General features: G+C 42.2%; 1 protein-coding gene across 1 annotated transcript in view; it reads right to left on the reverse strand.

Moving 5' to 3' along the window:
• Positions 1–657: 657 nt before the first annotated feature.
• Positions 658–23,607, reverse strand: part of PCNX2 (pecanex 2) — a 111,268-nt gene continuing 88,318 nt past the window's right edge. The window contains exons 27-34 of the mRNA XM_080997832.1: positions 20,739–20,972; positions 20,131–20,234; positions 13,770–13,914; positions 12,845–13,075; positions 10,451–10,725; positions 9,022–9,200; positions 3,327–3,787; positions 658–1,823 (exon numbers count right to left, since the gene is read on the reverse strand). Coding sequence (XP_080853958.1) covers positions 1,650–1,823; positions 3,327–3,787; positions 9,022–9,200; positions 10,451–10,725; positions 12,845–13,075; positions 13,770–13,914; positions 20,131–20,234; positions 20,739–20,972 — 1,803 coding nt within the window. The 3' untranslated portion in view covers positions 658–1,649. The remainder of the gene's footprint in view (positions 1,824–3,326; positions 3,788–9,021; positions 9,201–10,450; positions 10,726–12,844; positions 13,076–13,769; positions 13,915–20,130; positions 20,235–20,738; positions 20,973–23,607) is intronic.

Below are 23,607 nucleotides of genomic sequence, written 5' to 3' on the forward strand. Positions count from 1 at the left end.
TCTGTGCCTTGAATACTTAAAGAGGCCTAACCTCGACCTCCACGCACAGTTTCCTGTCGGATTTGATGCATAGTTTGTATTGTTTGAGGCACAGAGTTATAGGATAGTAAAAGAGGTGATAAACATGGCCCTCACAATTCCACAAAAATTGTAAGGGGATTAATTTTAGGTGAGTATTGTAGGACTCCTGGTGGACCAAATGTTGCAAGCCACTGTGATGCAGCAGAAGCCCAGTAAACATGCTTATATGACTGCCTTACTTGCACACCCAGGCTTTGTTCATGTATCCCACAACATACATTTTTGCTTTCAACATACATTTTTGCTTTTACTTTTCCCCTACTCACAAAACATTTCCAATCATCTCTGGCTGCAGAGCTGTAGCTGCGGGGGCGCTAGCTGAGGTGTTTTGGTTTTTGTCCTTGTTGAAGCCTCCACAGGGGTGCCATTGAGGCACCCAGCCTGTGTATGCATGGTGTGTCAAACTGGGTGTTTGGCCCGGGTGAAATAAAACCTAGTTTTGCCCCTGCCTGGCTGTGAATCAACTACTTGTCTTAGTTCCTGATAATTTCACTAATAGACCATAACCATTAAGAGCAGAAATGTTGTGCGTCCTTCCGGAGATAGTCAAACAACAACAGCAGAACCAGACACTGGTAGTTGTAAAGTCTTTAATTACAAAAAAAATAATAATAATTTGACATGTTTGTCTGTGTTTGTGTATGTGAAAGAGCATCGTAGTGCTTTTGAGTCTCTTGGTTTCAGAAATAGGCATGAATTTCTGCCAACCAAATCAGGACTGCAAGGCTATGCAGTCCTTTTAGAAAAAGCAGCTTTGTTTGCAAATAAGGAGCACCGTTGGCTTTGTGAAGGCTTTTCATGCATTGGCTATATTTGGTTTACGGCAATGTGCAGCCTGGCACTTTCATATACTATTTCATTATGACTGCATGCAGTGGGCCACCTTCTGGATTAATATGTTGCGGCACATAATTGTCAGCTGCATAACACTTCAAACAAACACAAGAATGAGGCCTTCCTTTTGACTTTCCTTTTTTTTAAAAAAAGATTCTGCATACTAATGTTGGGGTATGCAGTTTTCTCTCCTATTACATATTCATTGCTTCGATTTAAAAAAAACGTTTCTGATGCATTATGTATAAAATGCCAGTTATTTAGCATGCAATCATCTGTTTGGTTACAACAAGAGACAGATGTTGATGTGCTTTTTCACGGAGATGCATTCAGAGTTTCTGTTGCTTTCAGTCTTAGTTCCACGTATGTGTGTTCTCGCTCCCTCCTCAAACCTTTTCCAAGTTCCATCTGAAAAATATTAGCACTTCGGGGGAAGGAAAGTCAAGACAGGTTGTTGACATTTTTTCCCAGATCGCATTTGAATTTTCATGAACTTGAGATGACGTTGCGCAGCGCTTTTGGATAGCACTAAATGCCAATCGTAGAACATCCTGCTTCTATATTGTAATATTTTTCACTGAAGAATTAAAAAAATAGATACTTTACATTTTGTGTTGTGTTTGTTTGCTTTTTGTTATACTTGGAATAACCTTAACATTTTGTCTGGGACGTGAAGCTAGATGTGTTTTGATGTCATGTGAACAGAGCTTTAGCCCTTGCTGAAAGTGGATTCTTTACTGCTCTTCTGAAAGACTGTGTTGGGAACCTGTGTCTTCCAACGCCATGTCCTCTTGGCTGGCTCTCCTACATTCCAGCATGTGGCTCATCAGAAGAGCATGCGCAGCACCCAGATCTCTTCGCTGTCTGGATTCACTCGTGTCAGTTGCTTCATAATCCTCAGACGATTGCTTTTAAAAGAGAAAAGGAGATTGAGTCAGCAGTGTCTTAAGTAACCTTTGAAATGGTGTTTTAGAACAATTGGCATGTACTCTTCTGCATGGGCAGTTTGAGCATATTACACCAATCTTGGTCCAACTGCACTGGCTACCAATTAGTTTCCAGGCCCAATTCAAAGTGCTGGTTTTGACCTATAAAGCCTTAAACAGCTCAGGACCACAATACCTCAAGGACTGCCTCTTTCCATATGAACCTACCTGGACCCTGAGATCAACTCCTGAGGCCCTCCTTCATGTGCCTTCTCCTTGAGAGGTCTGGAGGGTGGCAACACGAGAACGGGGCCTTCTCTGCAGTGGCTCCCCGTCTGTGGAATGCTCTCCCCAGGGAAGTTTGCCTGGTGTCTTCATTATACAGCTTTAGGTGTCAGACAAAAATGTTTCTTTTTAACCAGGCCTTTGGTTGACCTGATCAACATCCTATACCCTTTTAAAATTTGGCTCTTTTTTGGGGGGGGGGTATTGTTTTATTTTAAATATTATGTTTTATTTTATATTATTGGGTTATTGTTTTATTTTAATTTTATATATTGTGATCTGTTTTGTGAACTGCCCTGAGACCTCTGGGTATAGGGCAGGATATAAATAAATAATAGGCACCAAGGATGTCTAGGTCTATGTTTTCACCTTGGTCCCGTCCCCCCAAATGCCTCTGTGTTGCATTGCTTTGTAAGCCACTCTGGGAGCTTTTCCAGCCAAAGAGTGGGATATAAATAATTGGAATAAATAAATAATTGAATAAAAAAAAGCTGTTCCTGGAGATGTCACAGTCCATCCACAGGAGCACATAGAGGGTGGGAGGAAGAATGGAAAATCGGTTGCATCTGTTTGTACCCCTGGAAGCATCTTAGATAAGCTCATGTTTAGATCCTGGCCAAGATGTAAATTCTGGGCTGGAATTTTACCCCAGCCACAGCAGAGCAATCGTTGATGGAAGGCCTGTTGCATTACAGTATTTGATATGGCTTTTGCTGAGACAAAGCAGAGAAAGATGCAGTGTTGGCAAGGATCCCTTAAATCACTAGCTTATTAAGCCCTAATACCATATTTAGCAAACGGGTTTTGGGTTGCTTCTGACTGGAAAAGCGGAGCAAGAATGTCACAGCGCCAGCCAGCTTGCCAAATTTACAGCAGACTTGTAGTATTAGGATGCCAATCTATTCCTGAGGAAAGCATCCCGTGCCTTATTTGACATGACAGCTCTGAGACCTCCATTATCCTTTTATAATACTCCACTACTTTGTCTCCATCTGGTAATCTCAGATGATGTGATATTAATACAAGTAGTGTTCTGTTCCCAACAGAGAGGGAGTTGCTCAAGTGCTCTTTATCAAAATCTTTATTGCTTCCACACTCCACATAGCGAGGAGGAGGCTTGCGTGAACTAAGTGGGGCACTGGGGTGAACGAGTCAATAGAAAAATATCCGCCAGCGGCATTTCTGGTAGCCTTTTCTTACCCGCGTGGTCTCTTGCATAGTACGGCTTGCTGCTCTAGCAGACGGTCCCATTGCGATGTTAACGCTGCTGGACGACTGGGTGTCTGTGGTGTTTCCTCCATCGGCAGCCGAGAGCCCGGAAATAACCAAAGCGCTCGAAAAGCTTCTCTTGCCAAATAAAAGGCTGAGCGTTGAACTGGTGGAAGAAGCCAGGCTTGAGCGGAGCATTGCGCCAGCTCTCTCCTGCACAGTGAGCTGGCCCAGGGTAGGGATGGCAGGAGTCTGGGAGAAGACGGAGGTTGCTGAATTGTGGAAGGACAGCTGGCTGCCAGAAAGCCCGTGGGCAATTTCATGAGCAGAAGTGGAAGTCTGGATGAATGGCTGGTGGCTGTCTACGATAGGACCAGAATGACTCGAACGAGGGGGCCTTTGGTTTAAAGCAGCATGTGTCTGAACAGACTGGCTCCTGAACTTTCTTCTGCCTGTGAGAGAGAGGGAGAGAAGAAAGGATTATTTTGGGAAATGACAGCTCCAGCAATAGCCTTCAAAATGTACCGCCTCGATCCAATTAGTGCACAGTATGAAATACCAAGGATAACAATTAAACGTTTTTTATCCTGAAAATCCCAAAGAGCTTTAGAGATACAGAAAATTATAGTGCTACTGGCAATCTGGCCAACTAGTAGGTGACATCATCCAAACTATGCATCCATTCCAATGCAATTCCATGGCAAAACATCCAAGACTTTTACAGCAGTTCTTAACTGTGCTTTATTGAAAGTAATTCCCACGGATTGCAATGAGACTCGCTTCCAAGTCTCCAAGTATCTTTAGGATTCCAGCTTTGGCACGGGAACACAGTCTTATAAGCAATGGTCACAATCCAACACACCATCCCTTGGCTCGGATTCAGAGAAAGTTGACTCACTCTTAAGCCCTAATTTATTTCTCACTGATCTGAATGGGTTGGGACTTACCTCGGAGGTGGGCTTGTGCAAGCATAACTCTACCTTACAGATTTTAGATGTGATTGCCCATCTGCTGGCTTGCTCAGTCTCAAACATGGAATGAGATGAGAGCGAGGGGAAAGTATTGGGAGCAGGGAAGGGTCACCAAAAGAGGACAGAAAGCACCAGTGTAAACATTACCAATACAATGACTATATGCTTAAGACCATGAAACAAGAGAAGGTTGAGCAGAATGACACTGGACCTCTGAACAGAGAGGCTTGAGAATGTAGTGAATCTTTATTGTTGGTATCAGAAAGGAGTACTGAGTTGACCTATTTGAACCCCCCCCCCCCCCGTACCTTGCTCTTCACATTAATTGTCCTTACGACTGTGGAGAAGCCAAGATTTCCCCTTGGAGTGCCTTGGCTGTACTCGCTGAATTGGGAAGAGGTTAACTGAGCAGCAGGAGTAATTTAACCGTGGAAGTAATATCTAGGTTTCTTTTCGCCTTTTCCATATGAGTTGTTTAGACAATAAACAAACAAGTCCTGAATGCCCAGAACATCTGCTTGAGCAAATGTCTCTGTAACATTAACAGCAGGGATCTTACATGTACCATTTGTGGCTTCCCCATGCTGCTTTTATACCTGTGTTTTGAAAGCAACACTGAACATTGGCTCTGTTATTCAAATAAATTAAAATGTTCGCCGCCCAGATCTTTTGATGTCACAGCCATTACTGTGGACTAGCAGATTTGCAAGACACGGACAGGGAACCAACATGTTGCTGAACCACAATTCTGATTATCCCCCACCAGTGGCAGAGTTTGGGCCCTCCAATTTCAGTGGTGCCCTGCATAACGCTAAAATTCTCTTGTGCTCTGCTCTACAGCATTGCTGTGGCACCCTTTGCAGGGCAGCACCCAGTGCTGCCGCACCAGTCACACCACCCTAGAATTTCCTCTGCCCCCACTGTCAGCTGTGCTGACTGGGTCTGATGGGAACTGGAGTCTAACAGCAGCCGGAGTGCAACATTTCCTTATCCCTGTAGCATGTAATAGTCATTAGCTTCCTAGGAACTCTTATGGGTCATCTTTTGCTTCTCTGCACACGAACAGCAAGTTTTGCTCAGCAATCCTGCAAGAAATTTATTTTCAATCCTATGCACCTCTTGAAGCCCCCATCCTCTAGTTATGTGTACATAGGGGCTTGGAGGGACACCAAAAACCAGTCTAGTGCAGGAGTTCAAGTGTTGGGCTTTAATGGGTGAGACTTGGGTTCACACTGACTCAGCCTTTAAGTTCAGGTAGGGGTGTGGGTGTGGGTGTGTCCATCCTCTTAACCTACTTCACAGGGCTGTTGTGTGGGAATAAACGTTGACCAACCTGACAGCTGCTGCTTGGAGCTTTTTGGAGGAAGGGAAGCAAACAAACCCAACAAAGCAACAGCCCCAGAGGTACCTTGTGCACAGCAGACTCAGGCTCTTAAGGACTGCTGCTGCTGTTGCTGCCCAGGAGGACTGCCTGCTGAGGGCTTGAAGAACCCTGCCCTTGCCTCTTTCCACCTGGCTTGGAGCAGGGATTGACAGGCTTCACAAGGACTGCAGCTGCTTTTAAATTGTTTTTCATCTTGGCTGTGAGCCCTGGAAGATCTGCACCCTGTCTTGCTGACCCTCTCCCACCTGGCCTGGGAGAGTGGAGTGCTGACTGACTCCAGCTACAAAAGCTGAAGCTGCTGAACAGATTCTTGGGCTGGAGTATTGTTTATTGATATTATTGTTGCATCTTTAGTTTAGATCTTATGATTTACGTGGAAATTGTTTCCGTTCGGTTGTGATCTTTTTTGATGTGTCTCATTTATTGTTTATGACTTCTGTCATGTTTGTAATTATGTAAATCTTGTCATGTTATAAGCCGCCTTGAGCATAGTTTCAACTATGGAAAGGCGGTATACAAATAAAATGATGGTGATGATGAAACTCATAACAAAAGAGCACTGTTAACTCTTTGAGTCACCTGGAGTTGCTCTGACGATGCAGCGCAGACACAGCCAGTCCTTAAATGTGGGCCATGCAAAGGCTTTGTGAGAGATGCTCTCGTGATGCAGCTCTAATTCAGGACACTGAGATATACAATTGCATCAGAGTACCTGTATCAGCTTGCAATACCAGCACAAGGGCACCTGCCAAAGCATCCCGATTTAACATTACTAGTATAGCAGCTCAAAGGTCTGGGTTGGAGCAAATGACTTCAGAGGCTCAGCTGCAATTGGAAATCTCCCCTGCTGTCACGAGAAGGAGTTCTTGGATAGTAAAAAGTAGTAGCAGTCAAAAGGAGAGACTGGCTCACATTGCAATATAATAATATGCAAGTAATGCAGGCCACTCGGCGATTCTGTGAATAATTCTATGTTATTAAAATTAAAATATTCCAGTAATAGCAAAATCTATAAATCATTCACACTAACTGGAATTGAACCAATGGTCATGGTTATATGCTTAAGCCGAGAAAGAATCAACCCCCTTTAGGGCTTTCAACATGACTAGTAGCAAAACAAGCTACATGCTGTCATCGCAAATGTGAGGTCATCTCCTGGTAAATAAAAAGCAATCCACTATTCTCTAGTGAAACAGGGAACTTAACTTCGTGGGATGCTGACGGAATGCAATGCACATATACTGTTAACGCTGTTCCTGTTTAATGAGTAGCCTAGCCACTTTTGGGGGGTGTGTGTAAATTTATATACATTACTCATAAAATTTATATACTAAGTGATTGTAAAAAAAAACCCCTCAAAGCAGCTTACAAAAAATAATAAAACAGTAAAATTATCAGTAAAGACAAACTATTTAAAACAATTTTTAAAAAAATCATTAAAATCAGCAATACATAACTGGATGTGCATCTTGCTCACCTATTAGCAATGCACCAGTAAGCATTTCTACCTTTTCTGCTTAAAATAACAAACAGCCTATTTTCAGAGCTGATATGACAGGTTGTGGTGGCCCCCAAGTCTAAGCCCTGTGGTTCCTATTAAAGAGGCGCAACGCTATTAATCATCTGGCACACCTTTGAACATGCATCCTCAGATAGCGCTGCAGTTTGGAAGAGAACTGGAGGGAATCTTCCACTTTAAACTGTAATTAGATGCAGGCCTTCACAGCAAACTTCTGCTACAACAATACACTTTTTTTGAACATTCGCTTCTTCAAGCTCAGAGTCTGGATTAAATTCTGTTTCTGGGTCTGTTGATTATTTTAATGTTAATACCTTTATATAAAAAAATTACAGCTAGGAAGTGAAACAAGGGAATCTGGTACGCTGACGTTCATAGTCAAGTGTGGCCAAACATCTGTTCACAATTTCAGCAGCTAAGCTGACCACTGTCCAGAAATATTGCATATTTGGCTTTTAATTAAATGGTTGCAGTGCTGTACAGTAGACCACCCATATTTGCACATAAATAACCAAATATCTGCAAACATTTAGGAAACAAAGGCTCCCCTATACACTTAAGACACTTTTTCGAGGCATCTAACCCACTCCCATTGCGCCTGGTTCCACTCAGGTCATAAAAAACAACTATAACCAAATTTTGCAGATGCCAATATAATTAAATATTAAATTAAGAAACATTTAAACCCACTTGGGCATCTCATGATTATTATATTGCAATTAAGCCTGCCTTCCCAATTATTCCAGCACCAGTTTACAAGAATAAACAGTCATACGTGTTCAGTTAGGCCAAGTTAGAAGACGCAGCAGCAATTCTAATCTTGCAGTTTTCATTTAGGGGAAGATCATTTCCAGCCTTGCCTATTAATGGCAAGGACTTGAAGTTTCAGCAAGTAGCTGTAGAATCTATACCTAAATATGGCAAATGCAGCCAACTTGAAGGTTCAACAAATCCAATATCTCCTACTGGACCATTTCATCCTTGCAAGGCCACATAAAGAGATATTCATAGAAAGTATCATAGAAACTTCTGCACCTATTTGTCTGATCTTTAGCCATCTTCAACTGCTCAGAAATGAGTAGTACCCCAGCCAATGCCACCCAGTTTGGTCAAAAGGTTATAGCCATTTGTTCATTTGCCTGTTGTCAGGGGACGGGGCAGGGACGCAGGGGGATACAGAGAGCCTCCGGCAATTTTGAGAAGCAGCTCCTCGTCCGGTGGTGGAGAAAGCCACACCTCCAGTGGAGCCGAGGGGGAAGGGGGTAGCCAGGTGAAGGGAGGGCTCAAAGATGCGATGCAGAGCCCAAGCGCCTCACCTAGCCCAGCCAGCCAGGAGGCACCCATGCCGCTTCCGTCACCCTGCTTGCGCAGAGGGGTGAAACGTAAGGAGGAGAGGTGGAGATTTGGGGTGTCTAAGTTCTTATGCTGGGGGAGAAACCAGAAAGGGGCACTCCCAGAATCTGGAAGTGACTGAGACGGACATGAACTTTGGGGTTCTGCACTGTAAGTAGTTTGCACCAATAAAACCTGTAAAAGACAGGTCGGAGTCCTGCCTGGTTACTCACGAGCAATCACCTCCACACCTGACACCTGTGTAAGTCAATAAGGAGATATAAAAGACTGCGGATTTTCCAAAGTGAGGTTCTGATTTGGATCCAGGGAGAAGCAGGTCATTCCTGAAAGCAGTCCAAGTTGAACTGGCCCACTTTCTGAAGCACCCAAGAGGGTCCTGAACCGAATCTTACCTTTGCTGCACTCCCCCTGATAGATATAGTAAAGCAAAAAAGTAAAATAAATGAATAGTGTAAATACCTGAAAACTGAGCAACTTTTAAAGATGGCTGCAGCTGGGGTGTGCTGTTCCTCGTATGCTGGGTGCTGCTGCTCTGACTTGAATTATTAACTGGATTGCTGCTGGAAGATCCATTTCTACTCGCTCCTTCCTCAAGGTTTCCTCCACTGTTGTGGCTTGGATGGCAGTCTTTCCGCATCCTGTTTAAAATACAAGGGAACAAAAGGGGAACCCAAAATTGTCAGGTGCACCCACAGCTGGCTATAAAAAAGGACTCACAGCAGTGAGGAAGGGAAAAGTCTTCCATTGTTCATGAAGGACACTTTGTCACAGTGAGCCTCCCTCAGTCAGTTAGCAGCTACCTGAATATAGGAAATGCAAGGAATTCAGCAGGCAACGATGACTCAAGACCAGAATCACTGAAGCAGAGGAACAGATGTAAAACAGGGCCCTTTCTGTGGTGGCAGCCCAGCAATGGAATGCCTTCCACAGATGATGTTGGCCTTTTGGGCACCAGCTGAAGGCACTTTTTATTTCCCCACCCACGTATTTTTGTAAGTTCTGTAGTTTGGCACTGTACTGCTGTCAACTTCTGTTTTCTGGTTGTTACTTTCAGTTTGTGAGTTTTATGTTGTGTAAGATTTTATGGTTTCATTAGCATTCAAACATTTATATGTGTGTACAACCGTTTTTTACTTTTTCTGTTAACTTTAAAGGTAAAGGTACCCCTGACCATTAGGTCCAGTCGTGACCGACTCTGGGGTTGCGGCGCTCATCTCGCTTTATTGGCTGAGGGAGCCGGCGTACAGCTTCTGGGTCATGTGGCCAGCATGACTAAGCCACCTCTGGTGAAACAGAGCAGCGCACGGAAACGCCGTTTACCTTCCCGCCGGAGTGGTACCTATTTATCTACTTGCGCTTTGACATGCTTTTGAACTGCTAGGTTGGCAGGAACAGGGACCGAGCAATGGGAGCTCATCCCATCGCGGGGATTCGAACCGCTGACCTTCTGATCGGCAAGTCCTAGGCTCTGTGGTTTAACCCACAGCGCCACCCACGTCCCCCACAGTGCCACCTGTTTACTTGGTGGCAAATAAATACTATAAGGAGAGTAAACACAAGGCCCTGTGGATTGCACCGTGCTTTAATTCCTGAAATGAAGAGCTCCAGGAAAGCAGCAAATGCAACAACAAGGAGATGCTCTACAGCACACAGAGCCTTCACACTTGTTTAAAGGGAGGGCAGGCTGGCCACTTAGCACACTTTCTCTTCTGACCCAACTCAGGTGTACACAAACCTTGGGCTGGAGTGAAGGACATTAAAGGGAAAAAGCTGTATGTCACCCAAGCAATTTATACATTTTGAGAGCCCTGCTCCCCCTACAAAAGAACACACACACAAACTCATTTCCAGATGTGACTGAACATCTGCTGCGGTGCCACCAGCTTACCTAAGCCACTTGTTTCTGAACCATCTTTTGATGTTGTCCAGGCTAATTGGTCCACCCCAAACATTCTTCAGTTGTCTGTGGGTCCCTATATAGGATGTGGTTAAAGGGGAAACATACATAGGGTACCCCAGAGGCTGGTCGCACGAGGAGTTAATCAGGTTTCTCAAAACCTGCTTGTTGTTCTGGATGCTGCCTCGCTCTGGGTTGCGGTTGCGTAAAAATATCAGTTCCTGTTGCTGTCCAGCCCAGAGCCCTCGGACACATTCCTTGTTAACCTAAAAAGCAAACATATGGATATGCCAATATGCTCCCCAAAACACCTTAAGCGCAAATCTTAAAGGAAAGCTTTATGCATTTGTTTTTCGATGGTATTTAACAACTTCAAGGCTCAACAGGATATACACAGGAACAAATAATATGTGTCAGTAATAATATGGTAATCCATTTGTTAACTGCAGTACATACACTCATCCATCTTCACTGGGGAAAAGTAATAACTCTTTGTATATGGTAACATTTACTCAGATAGTGAAGGGCAGGGGAAGATAGACAAATCAACAGATTGTTTCTTGATGTCTGTAAAGCATTGGTGCAACAGAATGCAAGAAAAACTTCAACCACATGCACTATCAGGAATGTGATAAATAAAATACAGGTGAAACTCAGAAAATTAGAATATCGTGGGAAAATTCATTTATTTCAGTAATTCAACTTGAAAGGTGAAACTAATATATGAGATAGACTCATGACATGCAAAGCGAGATATGTCAAGCCTTTATTTGTTATAATTGTGATGATCATGGCGTACAGCTGATGAAAACCCCAAATTAACAATCTCAGAAAATTAGAATATTAAATGAAATCAGCAAAACAAGGACTGCAAATAGAGCAATGAAGGAAGCATGAAGTGCTTCAACATCTCCTGGTAGACGGCTGTGTTGACCCTGGACTAAATGAAGCACAGTGGACCAACACCAGCTGATGACATGGCTCCCAAAATCTCTTTTCTGATGAGAGCAGCTTTTGTATCTCATTTGGAAACCAAGGACCCAGAGTCTGGAGGTAGAATGGGGTGGCAAACAATGCCAGATGCTTGATGTACAATGTGAAGTTTTGACAGTCTGTGTTGATTTGGGGAGCCATGTCATCAGCTGGTGTTGCTCCACTGTGCTTCATTAAGACCAGGGTCAACGCAGCCATCTTACCAGGAGATTTTGGAGCACTTCATGCTTCCTTCTGCAGACGAGCTTTATGGGGATGCTGATTTCATTTTCCAGAAGGACTTTGTCACCTGCCCACACTGCCAAAAGTACCAAAACCTGGTTCAATGCCCATGGGATTACTGTGCTTGATTGGCCAGCAAACTCACCTGACCTGAACCCCATAGAGAATCTATGGGGCATTGCCAAGAGAAAGATGAGAGACATGAGACCGAGCAATGCAGAAGAGCCGAAGGCTGCTATTGAAGCTTCCTGGTCTTCCATAACACCTCAGCAGTGCCACAGGCTGATAGCATCCATGCCACGCCACATTGAGGCAGTAATTGATGCAAAAGGGGCCCAAACCAAGTACTGAGTACATGTGCATGCTTCTACTTCTCAGAGGTCCAATATTGCTCTATTTGCAGTCCTTGTTTTGCTGATTTCATTTAATATTCTAATTTTCTGAGATTGTTAATTTGGGGTTTTCATCAGCTGTACGCCATGATCATCACAATTATAACAAATAAAGGCTTGACATATCTCGCTTTGCATGTCATGAGTCTATCTCATATATTAGTTTCACCTTTTAAGTTGAATTACTGAAATAAATGAACTTTTCCACGATATTCTAATTTTCTGAGTTTCACCTGTATTCAGGAAAAATGAAATGATCACAGGTAGACTTTCAACAGTATGTTAATCATATATTATTTGTGTGATGATACATTGTTAATTTTCTTTTTTAAAGCTGTGTTTTATCTTTTTTTCTGCATTGTTTCTTACTATAATAATAAAAATTTCTTTTTTAAAGCTGTGTTTTATCTTTTTTTCTGCATTGTTTCTTACTATAATAATAAAATAAAGAAGGAAAGAAACACAAGATACTTAGCTTTATATTGAAGCACAGGGAGTAATTTCCAGAGGCGCAGATAATGTGGGTTTGTATCACTATATGGTTAAGTCTCTAGGCTGCCCTGCACTTAGTTGTATCTGAGCAGTCAGGAATTTCCTATGTATTTTCTTTTCTTTTTCTTTTTTAAAGAGAGAATATGATTCTTGTCGACCTTCCTAATTGGTGTGTCCATGACAGGGGACATCTTTTTAGGCAATCATTATTCATTTATTTGTGTGTGTGTGTAAGACATATTATGAGCATAAGAGCAAAACAATGAAAATTATGCAGCTGTGGTACCTTGATCACTTTGAAGCTTAAGTAGCTTTTGTGGAGCATAATAATTTTGTATTCGTCTGTCCCTTCTTCCACCACATGCCTCAAAGTGAGAAGCTCCTCTTTGTTTGAGAGAACAGCACTACGCCAGGCAGGATCACCTTCATGGCAGATTACCACTTTTTCTTCAAATGACTGAATTGCCTCATAAAGGATGGCAGGATCCTCATATTCATCCGGACAGGTAAACTGGTCCTTTTATTAAATGAAAAGGCATTGCTATGATCAAAAAGTTCTGTGAAGAAGATGGAGGTTGTTGGCAGAGGCGTATGCAATCTTGCTCCCCATGAGATTTGCCAGAAAACTGTTTACTTCAGCTCAGAAAAGACTTCATTGGAGATTAACATGATTAGAGGAAATGGAGTTCAGAGCAGCTACTATCACCTCCACCACACAGAAAAAAGCAGAAACCACACCCACTGAAGTCTCCTGAGGATTTAAATGGATCTGAAAAGTTTTGCTTGAAAGCTTTGGAAGGAAATCTGATTAGTTTATGGGCTGAACATCTACTCTGAGTCAGAGACTCAAACTGTGGCAAGCAAATAGAGTCTACCTTGAACTCAATTCACACTCTAAAATGAACTGGCTTTAATAACACATTCTCATCATTTCACTATACAAGCAAAGTGATGGCCGAATAAGTAACTGGTGAGTTTGCATGTAGGCAGAAGGCTCAAGAAGTACAGGAGAAATCATTTTAGTTCTACACAAAAAATGTTTAAGAAAACCACAACTGCACTGCTGTGTTTTACTGATCCATTTGAGAGAATTGTGGGCCTCCTTTTTACAGCTACCATATATTGTAATCATTATAAAAATAATATTTAGAAATATAAACAGTATTATTGGTAATAGTGCTAGAGAAAAGCATAAAGCGAGGAAAACTTGCCTGATGAAGTTTCAATGACATTCTGATTGCAGGAGCAACAACCTTGTGTAACAGATCCATATCTGCAAACACCCATTCATCTCTTGATGTGATCCGAAAGTCTCCTTTGAACAAGGCATGGAGTCCATGGAGGAAGGACTCTAAACTGTGGAAGAATGTCGTTAGTTAATTTCTTTCACCCAACAACACTGTCATTAGAGGACCAGCTTCTGTGGCCAGGGCTTATCTTTTTCCTGGCCCAGTTGGTTCACCACCTAGGGCATTTCCTGCACAAGGACAGCCAGGCCACAGTTTTGCATGCTGTGGTAACTTCCTAATTCTACTACTGCAATGTTCTCTCTGCAGGGCTGCCCTTGAAGGTGGTCCAAAAAACTGCAGCTAGTGCCATATACTGTCACTAGATTGCTGACTGGTGGTGGTGGCTGGTGCCCATTGGAACTGGTAGAGTGTAGGGCAAGGAGACCAATATTAAGTGAAGTCAGAACCACTGCTAATTCTCATCTTGTCCCATTCTTCCTCTTCCCTGCTGAGTTCTATAATAGCAGCATGTAGACTAAGGAAGTAGAAGCTGACAGCTAGTACCACCCCCAGGTAGTACCGCTTCCGGTACTGGATTTAAGAAGGCAGGAAGGCAAGTGGTGGCTGGCTGAGGGCAGAATGAGACTGGTGGGGCGGTGCTGTGCTCCTTTTGTCCAAGCGGACCAGTCTCTACTGGCACCCATATTTCAGGATTTGCACTGGTGATACCAGGCTCAATCTAAAGTTCTTATGTTGACAAATAAAGTCCTGAATGCCTGGGACCTATATATGTGAGAAAATGCCAACCTTCTAAGGACCTGATATCAGCAGAGGAGACCCTTCCCTTCACAAATGGCTGCCTTGTATTCAAACCATAGAATTGTAGAGCCGGAAGGGGCCACAAGTGCCACTGAGTCCAACCCCCTGAAATTGTTTGCCCAATGTTGGGCTCGAACCCCCCAACCCTGAGATTAAGAGTCTCACGCTCGACCAGCTGAGCTACATCTCTGGCCTTAGTGCCGACGCCTTGCCAATCTACCCCCAACATTGCCTGCTTTCGCTGGCCATTCTCCCAAGTTTCTGTCCTGCTCCCTACTACCCGATCTGTATAATTGCAAATGCCAGAGACTGAATCTGGGACCTTCCCTATGCAAAGTGCAAGCTCTTCCGCTGAGCTGCAATCCCCCTCAGACTCAAAGAACAGATGTTTGCATGAGTTTATTATTCTTAGAAAATGTAAAAACTACTTATGCAGTTGCCTTGAAGCATGTTTTCCAGGAAACTAGGTTATGCTTTTCAGGAAACCAGAACTAGACCTTGGAGCATTGGTTTCAACCTCGCAGGATGTTGCTTCGTCTACCTGACATGGTTTTACCATTTTTACAAGAGCGTATTTTTGATTGCGTCCTTGGAGAGGATGTTAGAAGTTCTTTTTTTTATATATATTACCATTCCTCTTTCTTTTTTTTTTTTAAAAAAAAATTAAATAAAATGTGAACTGCCCACATAGCGGAGCATTTTTAATTATATTCAGGAGTAGAAAAAAAAATGTGTATAGTCCAAAAGTAGCAGTGCTGTATTGAAACCGAGGTTTGACTGGGCACTTTCTTAAACTCTCTGTTCTTCTTACAGAGCTTCAAAAGAATGCTGCTATTTTTTGTTTCTGCTAGCATACTATTAAAACTGACAAACAGCAGCAGAAGGAAAGCTTTCTTTTCCTGCTCTATTTCAGCACTGACCATGAATGGAAAAGCTCAGCTATATTGGGCACAGGCAAAGCTTTTGAGTGTCAAACGGACATCATAAGCACATAGTAACAAAGAGAGTGTTCACACAACTTTAATGTTTGTGGAAGTCAGGAAGGGCCATAGTTCAGGGGCAAAACATTTGCTTTGCCTGCAGGTCCCAGGTGTCTCTAGGAAGGACTGAAAAAGCTCCTGACAGAAACCAGCCAGTCAGAGCAGACAATACTAAGCTAGAGGGACCAATCGTCTGACTCAGTATAAGCCTGCTTCCTGTTTTCCTATGGAAGTCACATGACAGCACTGTGCATACCCTGTAAGCGCCCCAATTTTCCAGGAACAGTCCCAGAATTATGAAAGCCATCTGGGCTTCTGATTTGAACATGGAATGTTTCTATTTTCCCCGCCAGTGCTGCCACCACTGAACTTGAGGAGGAGGATGAGCTGACAATTGTTCTGAGTGGTGTGGAAACATGGGCATCCAAAGTCCCTTAAAATATTATGCCCATCTGCAGATGTACTAGGACCAGAAGAAAATGTACTACTGATCGCAGAGAAGGCAACAGCTTATTTGCTGGGTTTTTATAAAGTGGGATTTGGATTTATTACTAAGGAACGTGCATTTTAATATCATCTCACTAATAACATTAACAGCTATGGTAACAGTGGCACAAGACACCGGCTGCAAGAATAGTGCTCTGGGTGAGAGCTTTTATTGGACCCACATTCACAATTACCGGGAATAATTCAGCTTATTATAGAAATGCTTCAAGGGCTCAGCCTGCCTAAATGCAAACAGCCAGTTCAGCAACTTGAACTTCTTAACAGCAAAGTAGATTCACATTAGGAGCAAAATAGTAGGAGACAATTACACAGCTCCATTATTTTAAATATTTTATATGTCTTTCAGTGCCATATGATGAGATCGGGTTATGAAAGCAGAGATGAAATAAAATATGCAAATTTTATGACTGTACCAAAGCTGTTACTCGAAACTGTCTAAATTTCTCTTTTCGATGTATGGCAGATCTATTAGTTCAAATCTATTGCATTTCCTCAGTTTAACATGCATTCTTGGGAAGACTTTAATAAGGTTATATTGAAATTTTCCTAGCTTTCTTAATCTCAAAACCTCCCTCAGGGCCCTTCTTCTTCTTCTGGCCTGTTGGCCAATTTATTTTATTTATTTTAATGGGTTTTTAATCTTCTCAGGATATTTATCCTCACAAGGTGCTTTACAACATAATCATGTAACTTTCACAATACACTAAAAATCCAAATGATTAAAGTACAATAAAATAAAAATAACATTAAAAATAGCAGTAGCAAACAAAGCCATTATAAAACCCCAGCACTAAAAATTAACTAAATACAGACTGGAATAAAATAAAAGGTGAACAAAAAAGAGGCCATATACATTTCTCTGCAGAGGGCTATTTCACAGATATGGAGCTGCAGCCACAGGAAAGGGCCTGTCCCTTATACTAACTAACCTGAAAGCTCTCACCTCTGGACCAGAGTTCAGGTGGTCCTTCAGCTAGCCTGGTCCCAAACCGTTTAAGTTTAATGCCTTAAATTGAGCCTGGGGAAAACAGGCAGCCAATGTAATTGGCGAAGAGAAGATGTAATATGAGCGAACCACCGAGCTCCACAAGCGTTCTAGACACTGCATTCTGCACCAATTTAAGTTGGGGTCTCCAATGTGATGCCCATGGGGCAACGGTGCTGAGAAAGACTCTGAGCTTAGCCCACTCCCCGCTGACTGCCCCCTTATCATAAAGTGGTGAGGATGGCTACCTTTCCCCCTTTTAAGAGCTGCATAGAGCTGAAGTAGGAAGAGGAGAACTCCTTCCCACTTCCTTTTTGGGGTTCCTCAGATTGGCATCTGAGCAACTGAACAGAAAGAGGAGCAACAGAGAGGTAAGATGGAAAGGGGCAATCCGGGAAAGTGGGAGAAGGAAATGAAACGGTCAATGGGAAGAAAACGGGGTGACAAATGAGTCAAAAAAAGAAGAGAATAGGACACAGAAATTGGATCCAGTAAAACAGATCCTTTTGAAAACACATGTTTTTTCATTGGTCGTCCCCCCATTACCATTGATCACAACTGCCTCCATTAATTGAGCCATAAAAATAATGGATCTACACATCTGAAGGCAGCCCTGTTTAGGGAAGCTTTTAATGTTTGATAGATTACTGTATTTTAATTTTTGTTGGAAGCTGCCCAGAGTGGCTGGGGAAGCCCAGCCAGATGGGCAGGGTATAAATAATAAATAATAATAATAATAATAATAATAATAATAATAATAATAATATAGCTGGGTCATATAAGAGGCTGTCTAGCTAGAAGGCTATGCATCCTTTCTATAGCTATGCTGTGCTTCTTAATTAGCAACTGTACTGCATAATTTGAAAGATAATGTTTGGCTTCTGCTGACGTTCACAGTGACAGGTAACAGAAATGTTATTTACATACATTGCATGAGAATATTTACCTTCATGGTTTACCATTAAAATCTTCCCATTAATTGATTAAAGGTAATTTATGTGTAAATGAATGCAAATTGCCAGCGTATATATATAATGTAAACTTCACTTTGTATGTAGTAGCGTACAGTTCAGTGTTGCTCTCTAAATATGCATTTTGCCTTGTAAACGGGAATGGCTTTTAAATGAATGTAGCATCAACATGAAACAAGCTACATAAAAGGCCTGGTCTTACTTGTTGTCTGCTAAATACTACATAACTTTACTGTACATAATAAAACCAATCTCTTCTTGGCATACAGCCTAGCAGTGAGTCATGGGTTTATACAAAGCCTTGATGCCAATGTGACAAGGTACAGATGAGACCCTCCACTACGTGCAGTTCCCAGCTCCCATCCACACACATGTGAAGCATAGGCATGGCAGAGGCATCAAAATGGCATTATTGTATTGGCTGCATCCACATCTCCTGAGAAACTATGGCTTATTGCAGGGATGGGGAACCTTTGGCCCATAGGCTAAATTTGGCCTGCAAAGCCTCCCTCAGAAGGCCACGTGGGGAAGCCACGGCCACCTAATGCCATGCATGTAGGGCAGGGCTACAAAGGAATAATTGGCAGTTTAGATTGGGCTTTAATTAATGTGCATGAGCACAAATAAGCCCTAGTCAACCTTTGACTCATCATGTGCTCCCCCTCCTTTTCCCCAACAGCCAAGAGGGAAAATTCAGCTGCATTTTCTGTCATGTCACATCCACAGTTACCCCAAATTTAAAGCACACGAGTTCTCCTGAAGAATTCAGCTTCAGGGAAAGTGTGGTGGTTCTGAATATCATTGCACTGTGCATGTCATGTTCCATTGCACCCCAGATCATGTCAAGGCAATGTGTGAACTAATCCATGGCAGCCAAAAGGTTCTGCTACTTCAACATGTTTGTTGAAGAGAGGTTTAAATTAAAGGATCCTGTCCCCCCTGCGCAGAAACATTAAACATTAAAAGGGAGGTGTATAAAATGCCGGCCACTTTTCTCTCTTTTATGGTGGATGGGAACGTGGGTATTTCAAATGCACACTAGATCAGTTGGTGAGTCCAAAGTATAGAATCATAGAATCATAGAATCATAGAGTTGGAAGAGACCACAAGGGCCATCGAGTCCAACCCCCTGCCAAGCAGGAAACACCATCAGAGCACTCCTGACATATGGTTGTCAAGCCTCTGCTTAAAGACCTCCAAAGAAGGGGACTCCACCACACTCCTTGGCAGCAAATTCCACTGTCGAACAGCTCTTACTGTCAGGAAGTTCTTCCTAATGTTTAGGTGGAATCTTCTTTCTTGTAGTTTGGATCCATTGCTCTGTGTCCGCTTCTCTGGAGCAGCAGAAAACAACCTTTCTCCCTCCTCTATGTGACATCCTTTTATATATTTGAACATGGCTATCATATCACCCCTTAACCTCCTCTTCTCCAGGCTAAACATGCCCAGCTCCCTTAGCCGTTCCTCATAAGGCATCGTTTCCAGGCCTTTGACCATTTTGGTTGCCCTCCTCTGGACACGTTCCAGTTTGTCAGTGTCCTTCTTGAACTGTGGTGCCCAGAACTGGACACAGTAACTTAACCAGTTATCTATTTTTCATTAAAAATGCCACCACCATATTGCGAACCATGTCTTCTTGGAACAACAAAAGTGAGGGATGGTCTCAACTGCACAACAGGGGAAAATCTTTTAGTGCTACACTCCTATACACACTTATTATTAGGAGGAAAGCTCCACTGAGCACTGTGGGATGTACCTTTCAGGTTAACATGCAATATTTACACTGTAAATCACCAAAGCAAAAAGGACACAATCTTTTTCCAATTCTGCCAATTCATCTGGCTATTTTGGTTTCATTGATGAAATTAACTCTCAAGATAATCATTAAGTTTTGTATTTCATTAGGGACAAATAAGTAACAAATGCTGCCATTTGTAACTGTAACTATTTCTTTTTCAAATGGTTTTACACCTATCTCTTGTGTTTTTCCTTTCTTCCACTACACCTACAGAATTTAATGATAAATGAAAAACCAGCAAACTATTACATCCATAATTTCCATGGCATTGGTATAAAATTACCTGATGGCCATATTGTGCGATGCTGTTCCTAGTGCTCTCCTACCCAAAATGCACAGGGCAAAGGAAAGAGTTACCAGAGGAGAATCTTCATCACACTCTAGTGGCTGAAAAATAGTTAAAAGTTTTCAGTTAATCCGGGGGGGGGGGGGGGACATTGCCGGTGCAACAACCCATTGTGCTTTGATGCAAATATGCAGAAAAAGGATCACTGTTGTCTTTGTGACTAAAGTCCTTTAATTTCATAACATATCAGTGTAAGGTGCACTAGATCAGTTCCACAACAGGTCATACCCAGTAGCTAACAAGATACATACTCTCTCTCCATTCCCAACACTTTCTGCTTTCTCAAGTGTTACCATCATGTTTCTCCTCCATTTTGCTCCCGTTCTTTCAACCAATTCAGTGAAGGAGCTCTTTGGAGTCAGCCCATGAGCCTCCTATCTCACTGGAAAACGAGTACCATGTTTACCACAACGTATTGCTGATGGCTTGCGCTCCAATAAACTTCCTTGTTTTGATTTGGAACATCTGTTCCTAACAAGAATTCAAGTAAAGGAGAGAACCCATCCCACCCCCCATTAAATCAGCAGCGTTAGACCGACATGTACCTCCATTCTTTTTGCAGCACAGAACTGAATCCAGTCCAAGTAAACACTGCAGAAACTTGCCCTGGTGATTCCTTGAAGGCAAGGGATATAGTCATCGTCAATGTTAATATTGAACATTGCAAGGTCCCGCTCTATGTAATGCCACTTCGAGAAAGGCTGCAGCGTTTTTTGGAACGACTCATCTCTTAGCCAGTGTAGGATTTTGGGGGAGCTTGCAGTAAAGTATATAATGCTCTGTAAAGAAAAGAAAAAAGGAACGAAGATGATGTTGCTTGTTTTAATAACACGAGAAGCCAGAAGTTATTTAAATACTACAAAGGTGAGAGGCAAGCCATCTAAGGAGAACAAAGTGATAGTCTCTAATATCTTATTGCAGTTATGCGACCCCTTGAGTCTTACATGCCCCTGGGACTTTGATGGATCGCAAACAATGGGGTTGATGAGATTGTATTTCAAGTGTGCACAATAAATGAATGGAAAGAGCAACAGTAAAATTAGGAGGTAAAGAGGCCACAATAGAACAAGCACAATTACTCTACCTATTTAAAATTCATGGGTGCCACACTCTCAGTTGCATATTCAAATTAGCAAGTAAATGTGGAAAATAGGCCCTACTTAGTGCACAGAAACAAGACAGAGTGATGGATACAAACCAAGGACAGGTTTTTTTTGTGCAGAGCCTGATAAGCACAGAGCCTTTTAAGAAGAGCCATAAAAATGGAACTCAAAACACACACACACACACACACACAGACAGCAGCAGACTTATTCTTTAAAGATTTTTTTTAGGAATAAATTGAAAGGCGAATGTGTAGGCACTGGGGGAATAAATAACCGGCAGTAACCAGGCAGGAAATTATTTCAAATATATGCAGAAAGGCTATAGGAACTGACCCACTTTATTAGAGGAGAGCAAAAATTCTTTTTATGTGGAGGAATCGTCTCCTCCACCTCCCCCCGGCTGTCAATTGAATGGCAAGTTGGACAAAAAGAGAGAGAATCAATTCAAAAAGCCAACTGTTAGCATTGTTTAAAAGATAAATGTGAAATCTTCAAGCATATGATAATGTAAAATTAAATATTTTGAAGCTAGATGCTAATTCTGCTATTCCAGCATGTTTACATAGCAGCATGCTTTCCTCAAAAGAAATTCCTGATTTCTAGTATTAGGTCTTTAACCTCTAATTCTCCTTCTCTTTTGCTTCAATGTATTCCAGCCTCCTTGATTAATTTTAAATACAGCTTGTGCATAAACATGTTCCTACACTTCAGAATGATAAAAGCAGAATAGTGAAAACTTTCCACTTGTCTTAGATTGTACAGATGTCTAATCTTGAACTCCAGTATCTGCCATGTTCCCAGTGTCATCCTGCGGAGGGCTCAGATTCAGATGATGCACAAGTCATCCCACCTTGGAGGGAGGGTGGGAGCCCTCAGCAGACCCTTCTGCAGCATCCCAGCCTGAAGACCTGGTTCTCCCTGCATCCTCATAGTCTGAGGATGATTACTGCACTGTAGCGTAAGCTATGGGCCCTTTAACAGTTTGAGACAGCTCTCTCAATAGGCTAGAGCCACTGGAAGATAACGCCTTGGCAGCCTTGGGATGACTCTGGTCCTTTCCTGAGACAACACCTTGCAAAGCTCAGCCAGCATCAGTGTTATTTATTAAAAACATTTGTATTCCCCCGCCCCCATAACAAAAAGTACTCTGTGTGGCTTATTAAAACCAGAATGAGACATGTTATAATCTTTGTTGATCTCTGGATTAGGTTAAAGCTAAAATAGCTAATCTGTGCATCTACAGGTGTTGATCTGAATGTTTGGTTTCTTTATGGGCTCATTTTTGAAAAATAACTGAGGTAAGAGTCTAATTTAGGGCTGGTTCAGAGGTTGATGGCCAAGAAAAATTCTTACATAAGGCAGAGCACAGGACCTGGTCTTGGGTTTGTATGCACCAGTGCCTTGCATGTAAAAATTGGAGTATTACTCAGGAATGCACGTGTAAAGGCATTTAATATGATTTGGGGAGGAGTGGTGGTACAGAAATGGCTACTTCCCATTCGTCATTTATTTATTTAATTTATATCCCACCCTTCCTCCCAAAGGAACCCAATAAACACATCTGTAATAAAAATGCAATTAAAATAAAATAAAATTGAAAACATTTTAAAACTGTTCAAATATCTAAAAACAATTAAACACCTTTTAAAAACACTTTTAAAAACACATTTAAAAACAGATGCAACCAAATCATGTGTTTGAATAGGCCAGCTGAAAAGGAAAAGTTTTCAGTAAGCATCTTAAAAGGGTACAGTGATGGCAGTTGCCTAATGTCAGTTATTGAGTGAATCGTGCATATTATATTCAGACCGCATGCTATTACTTACATTTAGTGTCTCGTATCTGCTATTCTCAGACCTCCGTCCTTAAGATCGTAAGAACTGCTCTGCTGGATCAGATCAAATACCTAGTCCAGCATCCTGTTCCCCACGTTGGCCAATGCCCCAGTGCGCATAGGATATTACTGTAAACATCCCTCATTTTAGTCTCAGCCTCCCATTTACTAAATTCAATATTCATCAGGCACAGAGAAAGAAGCAATGCATTCTCTGGCAGTCATTGCAACAAGGGTGATTTATCTCAAGGATTTATTTTATGAAATAAAGAAACGCATCTCCAACACAGCTGGATGTCCATCTTTGTTAGTCAATATCACCAACTGATCAAAGTAGTCAATAAATTCTATCCACTCTCTCCATGGTTAAGAGGAAAGGAACACAAGCACTTTTCTTAAAGATGATGACTGAAAGCTAAAATGGGATGACTTAATCTGCAATTATTACTTTTGCTAAATCTGTGACTAGTTGCC

Source organism: Podarcis pityusensis, assembly GCF_964106645.2.
Source record: "Podarcis pityusensis genome assembly, chromosome: 3".
NCBI classification, from domain to species: Eukaryota; Metazoa; Chordata; class Lepidosauria; order Squamata; family Lacertidae; genus Podarcis; species Podarcis pityusensis.